This window comes from Sapajus apella, unplaced genomic scaffold, assembly GCF_009761245.1.
Source record: "Sapajus apella isolate SASKATOON/1434 unplaced genomic scaffold, GSC_monkey_1.0 scaffold7, whole genome shotgun sequence".
Taxonomy (NCBI): Eukaryota; Metazoa; Chordata; class Mammalia; order Primates; family Cebidae; genus Sapajus; species Sapajus apella.
The window spans coordinates 32,894,465-32,901,964 of NW_022436947.1; the positions used below are offsets into that span (position 1 = coordinate 32,894,465).

General features: G+C 44.0%; 1 protein-coding gene across 2 annotated transcripts in view; it reads left to right on the forward strand.

The window, feature by feature from the left end:
* Positions 1–7,500, forward strand: part of LAMB1 (laminin subunit beta 1) — a 94,935-nt gene that overhangs the window by 25,801 nt on the left and 61,634 nt on the right. For both annotated transcript variants that reach the window (XM_032276303.1, XM_032276302.1), the window contains 4 exons: positions 2,469–2,657; positions 2,929–3,108; positions 3,246–3,358; positions 5,310–5,389. In XM_032276303.1, coding sequence (XP_032132194.1) covers positions 2,469–2,657; positions 2,929–3,108; positions 3,246–3,358; positions 5,310–5,389 — 562 coding nt within the window. The remainder of the gene's footprint in view (positions 1–2,468; positions 2,658–2,928; positions 3,109–3,245; positions 3,359–5,309; positions 5,390–7,500) is intronic.

Consider the following 7,500-nt stretch of genomic DNA (forward strand, 5'->3'; position numbering starts at 1 on the left):
GTATTTTTAGTAAAGATGGGGTTTCACTGTGTTGGTCAGGATGATCTTGAACTTCTGACCTCAAATGATCCAACCGCCTCAGCCTCCCAAATTGCTGGGATTACAGGCGTGTGCCGGCCTTTGTTTGTACCTGTTTTTTTTTTGAGACGGAGTTTCGCTCTTGTTACCCAGGCTGGAGTGCAGTGGCGCGATCTCGGCTCACCACAACCTCCGCCTCCTGGGTTCAGGCAATTCTCCTGCCTCAGCCTCCTGAGCGGCTAGGATTACAGGCACGCGCCACCAAGCCCAGCTAATTTTTTGTAGCTTTAGTAGAGACGGGGTTTCACCGTGTTGACCAGGATGATCTCGATTTCTTGACCTCGTGATCCACCCGCCTGGGCCTCCCAAAGTGCTGGGATTACAGGCGTGAGCCACCGCGCCCGGCCGTTTGTACCTGTTTTTAAGGCAAGATGACCATGAGAGAAAACAAAAGAAAAAATATGGCGTGGTGGCTTATGAAAGTCTGAGAGTTATGAAGTAGCGTTTTCGTACTGGTTTCTGTGCCAGCCCAGCTGTGGCTTCTGGCATACCTCCTTCCATCCATCCCAGGGGTTTTCTCTGGGTGGAGAAGTAGCCGGAAACACCACTGTCGCTCCTCATTCCACACACAGTGATTGTGATACGTGTCCTCCCCTTGAAGAGCAGCTCTGCCTCTGCCTCCACTGAGAAGGACTATTCTAGAAGTTCAGAAACCAGTGAGAGCTGGAGTGGTCAAGGCTTTGTTCTTAGGTAAAACCCAGATGGCCTTTGATGGATACTTAATTTGGATTAGGTTGGTAGGTAGATGTGTAGGTAGGTAGGAAGGAAGGAAAAAAACAAACTGGAAAGAAGGGGGCATGGTGGCTTATGCCTGTAATCCCAGCACTCTGGGAAGCCGAGGTGGGTGGATCACCTGAGATCAGGAGTTCGAGACCAACCTGACCAACATGGAGAAGTCCCGTCTCTACTAAAAATACAAAAATTAGCTGGGCATAGTGGCGCATGCCTACAATCCCAGCTACTCAGGAGGCTAAGGCAGGAGAATCACTTGAACCCGAAAGGTAGAGGTTGCGGTGAGCCGAGATCGTGCAATTGCACTCCAGCCTGGGCAATAAGAGCCAAACTCAGTCTGAAAAAAAAAAGAAAAGAAAAGAAAAATGGAAAGAAAGAAGGAAGAGGAAACAAGAGGAAGGAAAAGGAAAAGAGAGGGAGGAAGGTGGGAGGGAGTTTAGGTAACAACAAGAGCATGAAGCACAAGGCCGCAAAGACGTTCTTAAAACCATTACCGAGTCCATGCTGGGAAGGATTATTACAAGGTTTAATTCAACCCATGTATGGAGAGCAGGACTCTGTTGGGCACCAAGGATGTGAGTGGACCTGACACAGTCCCTCTCCTGCAGGCTGTTGTGTTGTGGGGGAGACAGGCAAAGTAGGAAGCTGGAGTGTGGAGCCCCAGGAGGGCCAGGCTGAGTCAAGCTTCCCTGTGCAAACACAAGAATGGGATTGTGAAGCCCGAGCATGAGATGATGAAAGCTGGGTGGCGCCAAAATGACTGCCAAATGGGCTAGCAGAGGGAAGTGCTGTGCCCAAGGATGCCAGCTAGCTGCTGTTAAACTGACCTTCCATCTTACTGTGGTCTGGCCTGGTGTGGTGGTGGGAATATGGGAATACGGAAGAGGGAATCCACCCTTCAAACCTCATGGTCCTCGAAGCAAGGGGCCTGTGGACAGGCTTTCCTAGCAGCACATCACCAGGAAGCTCCTTTGCTGCAGGGTCCTCACACCCTGTCCCACCCCGAGAGGGACCAGAAGGAACCCTCAGTGGGATGGCAGCCATCCTCTGTCATTTGCCTCCAAAAGGACTTTCCCTTAGAGGTTGACATTTGTCATAGCCCATTCACTTCCACAGAGGTCAGATGGCTGTTGATTTTATGAAATTCACATTTTTGAGGTTTCTGATCTACTTTAGGGTTTAAACAGTATCATTGGCCAGGCACGGTGGCTCACACCTGTAATCCCAGCACTTTGGGAGGCCGAGGCAGGAGGATCACAAGGTCAGGAGTTCGAGATCATCCTGGCCAACATGATGAAACCCCATCTCTACTAAAAATACAAAAATTAGCTGGGCGTGGTGGCTGGCACCTATAGTCCCAGCTACTTGGGAGGCTGAGGCGTGAGAATTGCTGGAACCCGAAGGCGGAGGTTGCAGTGAGCCAAGATCACGCCATTGCACTCCAGCCTGGCGACAGAGTGAGACTCCAAAAAAAAAAAAACCCAAAAAACAGTATCATCAGTGAATATGTCATTTTTCCCCAGGAGTTGGGCTTGTTGACTGTCATTTTGTCTCAACTTAATCCCCAGTTTCCTAAGTGATATTCCTTCCTGCCACCCCCATCCTCCATTGGTCCATAGATTTAAAAGGCTTTTCTTGATGTTGCTCTTGTCATGCAGAGTGTAACTGCAATGAACATTCCAGCTCATGTCACTTCGACATGGCCGTTTACCTGGCCACAGGGAACGTGAGCGGAGGCGTGTGTGATGACTGTCAGCACAACACCATGGGGCGCAGCTGTGAGCAGTGCAAGCCGTTTTACTACCAGCACCCCGAGAGGGACGTCCGAGATCCTAATTTCTGTGAACGTATGTTGGGAAATGTCACTATGTGGGACCTACTCCAGATTGCCTTCCAAACTGAATAGTCTGTATTCTCAGAGCTCGTAGGGTGAGCAGCAAAACCGGCACTGTTATTTTAATTGCAGTTGAAGATGCTTGGAGTGGAATTTACTTGGTAGTTGTGGAGCCTTTAGTCTACTTTTGTGAGATTTAGAGGGATGAAGGGAATGTATGTATTTATACAAAGATACATTGAGTTTCCTGCTGCTTTTAACCTGGTGTTTTGCATTCTTCTCAGGATGTACGTGTGACCCAGCTGGCTCTCAAAATGAGGGCATTTGTGACAGCTATACTGATTTTTCTACTGGTCTCATTGCTGGTCAGTGTCGGTGTAAGTTACATGTGGAAGGAGAACGTTGTGATGTTTGCAAAGAAGGCTTCTATGATTTAAGTACTGAAGATCCATTTGGTTGTAAATGTAAGTCTGTGTGCTAAAAAGTTTGGGATTTTTCCTGTGTTTGGAATTCCCATTTTACTTTGTAATTCTAAAGCCAGACTATTATTTGAAATTCACATGGTCTGTGTTTTCTCCAATTCATTTTGTCTTTAATACAGCGTGTGCTTGCAATCCTCTGGGAACAATTCCTGGAGGGAATCCTTGTGATTCCGAGACAGGTCACTGCTACTGCAAGCGTCTGGTGATGGGACGGCATTGTGACCAGTGCCTGGTAGGTAAATCCTCATTACATGGGGTGGGTAGTTTGTGAGGATGACATGTTTTAATAGAGAAGGCTTTCCGCCATTGTAGGGTCTACCGTCACCCTCACCTGTACGTGTTAAAAGACATGAGTAGACAGTTCAGCCAACGGGAATGACTAATGGTTAATTTGACAAGATGTTTACCACACTGTTAGAAGCATAAGGTAAAGCCACAATAAAATATCACCTTTATAGACACAGTTAACACAAGTTTTTAAAAATGGGAATGCTTACTGTTAGTGAGGACATCATGAGGTACTAGTACTTCTTGGCTGCTGATGGGAATCCAGATTGGTTTGTACTTTTCTGAAAAGCATGATGGAGATATTTATCAGTCGCCTGTAGAATTGTGCATATGCTTTGACCTGGTAATCCCACTTCTGGGAATCTATTCTGATGATATAATCAGAAAATTGGACAAAGATTTATTCATCAGAAGACTCATTTCATCTTTTATTAATCATAGCAAAAGACTTGAAAACAAGAGTGGGAAAATATTTAAGTAAGTGTGGGGACTTCTGTGCAGCGTAATATTTGGTTGCCACTGAAAACGACAATAACATCAGGAAATGCTCATGCTGCTATAATTAAAAAAAAAAAAACACCACAGGATGTGAATAGTATCTTGATTATGTAGGAAGAAGAATTCATCAAGGAAAGCAAAATCTGGAAGGAAATATACCAGAAAGTTCACTGTAATAATTCTGAGTAGGATGATTATGAGAGTATTTTTGAAAAATCTGTATTTGTAATAACATTTTTATATTGCTTTTGCATTTAGGGAGGATTCACTCACCACAAATTATGACCATTAAATCTGTATATTTACATATACTCCTAATAAATTCTTAAAGGAGATTTTTGGAAATCTAATTTAAATAGAGAAGGCTGGTTGGGTTGTGGTGGCTAATGCTTGTAGTCCCAGTGCTTTGAGTGGCTGAGGCAGGAGGATTGCTTGAGGCCAGGAGCTTGAGACCAGCCTGGGCAACATAGCAAAACCCCATTTCTAAAACTTTTTAAAATCATAAATAAAATAGGCCAAGCATGGGGGCTCACGCCTGTAATCCCAGCACTTTGGCAGGCTGAGGCAAGTGGATTGCTTGAGGTCAAGAGTTCAAGACCAGCCTGGCCAATAAGGTGAAACCCTGTCTTTACTAAAAAAAAAAAAAGCTGGGTGTGATGGTGCCTGCCTGTAATCCCAGCTACTCAGGAGGCTGAGTCAGGAAAATTGCTTGAACCCAGAAAGTAGAGGTTGCAGTGAGCTGGGATTGTGCCACTGCACTCCAGGCTGGGTCACAAAGCAAGACTTTGTCTCAAAAAAGTAAACAAAATAAATTGGTGAACCTGTTTTTATATATTCATTTTTGAGGTACACAGAGCTCATTTTCCCTATATAGTTACTGTTCCACTTCTCTTCATTTCCATCTCTAGTGCTCTGAAGACTTGATTTCCTCACTGCTCAGTTGTAAGAATAGTCATAGTTGTATGCTATACTTCCACATAGATAAATCCGTGGAGGGCTTTCTGTATGGGATTTATGACAGACTGAGCTGAGGACAAAGTTAAAGGCCTGCCAAATGCTTGCCATAATTATCTTACAGCCAGAGTCATTCTGATGAGGAAAATTGGTGTTTTCACTGCTTGCTCTTATTAGTTGTTGGATGGAGGTTATCTGTAGGGCAAAGCAGCTAGTCTGTGACCTGGCATGATCAGGTGATTGTGTACAACTCTCTGACTCCACTGGCCTGCAGCTCAGGTTTCTTCATTTCAAAACACTCCTTCCTGGTGTTGGCTTTCTGCTTTCATGGTGAAAATCAGCATTTGGTGGAAGAGCCAAAACGTGCTTTAACTTGTTTCTTGCTGAGTCTATTGTTTAATTACAGAAACCTCCCTTTACATGTTGAATGTTTTGTTCTGCAGCCAGAGCACTGGGGCTTAAGCAATGATTTGGATGGATGTCGACCATGTGACTGTGACCTTGGGGGAGCGTTAAACAATAGGTAAGTGGAGGTCCACATACGCTCTTGTACTCAGTCCTCCGGGAAAGTCGTGACTTCTAGAAATGAGTGACGTTCAGTTGTTTCTCAAAAAGATATGCAAAGTTTTTTGCTGTTTCTTTTTTGAGACGGAGTCCCGCTTTATAGCCCAGGCAGGAGTGCCATGGCACAATCTCGGCTCACTGCAACCTCCACCTCCCAGGTGCTGGTTCAAGCAATTCTTCTGCCTCAGCCTCCCAAGTAGCTGGGATTATAAGCACGTGCCACCATGCCCAACTAATTGTTGTATTTTTAGTAGAGACAGAATTTCACCATGTTGGCCTGGCTGGTCTCAAACTCCTGACCTCGTGATCCGCCTGCCTTGGCCTCCCACAGTGCTGAGATTATAGGTGTGAGCCACCACGCCCAGCCCTGCAAAGTATTTTTTTGTATGTCTTGATGAATTTGTGTAGGTATCTTCATGGACTGGATTCCCAATGATGGAACTGCTAAGTCAAAGTACATATGTATTTTTCATTTTAATAGAGAATGTTAGGTTGTTTCAGCCATATTGAGCTGCTTATTTTCCTATCAGTTACAAAAGTACCTTTTCCCCCATCCACAGCAGCAGTTGGTATCAACCATTTTATTTTTCAACAATCTAAAAACATAGAAAATGGACTCCTGTTTTGATTTGTGTAGATAATATTTTCATTTTCTTTCTTTCTTTTTTATTTTGCAACTTGGAAGCCCATTAATGGAAATTATATAAAATAATGTTCAGTTGCTTAAATATGCTACTATTCCTGAATAAATGAAACATAAGGCTCCACCAGAGCTATCAGAACACACGATTGGCAAGATGTTAAATCTGTTGGAGTTTAATTAACCACCTTCGAGTCAAAGAGAATGTTGGTCTCTGTTCCTGGCTCAGAGTCAGAACATCTGGAACAGATAGTGTAAGTGACTGCTGAGAGAAGAGACAGATGTTTCCCTGTGGCCTTGAGTCTTCTCAGAGAGAACACGCTGAATTCATTGAGTAAGCTTCATGTACTCAAAAACGGACTTTCTTACCCAATTATTTCCCAACACCGTAGTAGTCTCCTGGGAAAGAACGAGGTTTTCAGCAGCAAGAACATGTTCTGTTTGTCCTCTTTATTTGGGTTTATTCTGTTCCAGGTCATGCCATAGACTCAGTACGGCATGTAGCGTCTGAAATCCGGTATGAATTTCTGTTCTTAGAAAACCACCAGAGAGGGGGAAGCTAGCATAATTCCATAAAAGCGGGGAACACAGACAGAATGCCCTCTGCTTATGGAACCACTTTTCTGACTTTCCTCTGTGACTCCCAGAACACATGTTGAATCATTTAGTAATTGATTCCTCAATTCAAAGCTGTCATCACTCCTGAAGTCTTTCTTGATGAGATGAAAGTGACGTGCAATTGCGAAATTATGTCATAAACTCAGGAATGTCCTATGGTCCTTAACCCTAAGTGATTTTTGTTTCTACACTGCCTTCCACTTTTTCCCTGTTCCACACGCACTTCCTGTCTCCACCCACGCACAGGCCCTGGCCTGCGCTCTAATCTCTCCTGCAAAAATGTATAGAAACCAGAATGTATTCATCAAGAGAGTTTAGGAGGCAAAATTAGTACAGATTTTCGAGCAGGTAATCATCTGATCTTTCTGGAATGATTGATGGGATGCCCTATCTTTGAGAATCATTGAGGGAGGGGAAAAAAAGAACCTTTAAAGATGCCTTCTAGTCTGGTGACTCTAGAGTATTTTATGGTGATACTTTGCAAAATGGTTTTCCCTCAAGAGGAATTTCCCTAGGCACCCTGTAGGCAGGGTCTCCTGAAGCACTGATTCTACTGGGAGAAGTCATAGATGCTACTTGGGAAATATTTGCTGGATGATTTGTTTTTTGGAATTCACCGAAAAAAAAATCTTTCACCTGATAGTATTTCTTTGCTTTGCCTTGGATATGTAGTAGGTATTAAATAAATACTGATTGAGTAGAAGAATTTAAGAAATAAAAGATTTCTAAGATGTTAAAAACTAGGTATGTACTCCTTAGGAGAGGCAATCTCTAAATGTGATCCCAGGTGCTCCATAGTTACTTTGGTGAGG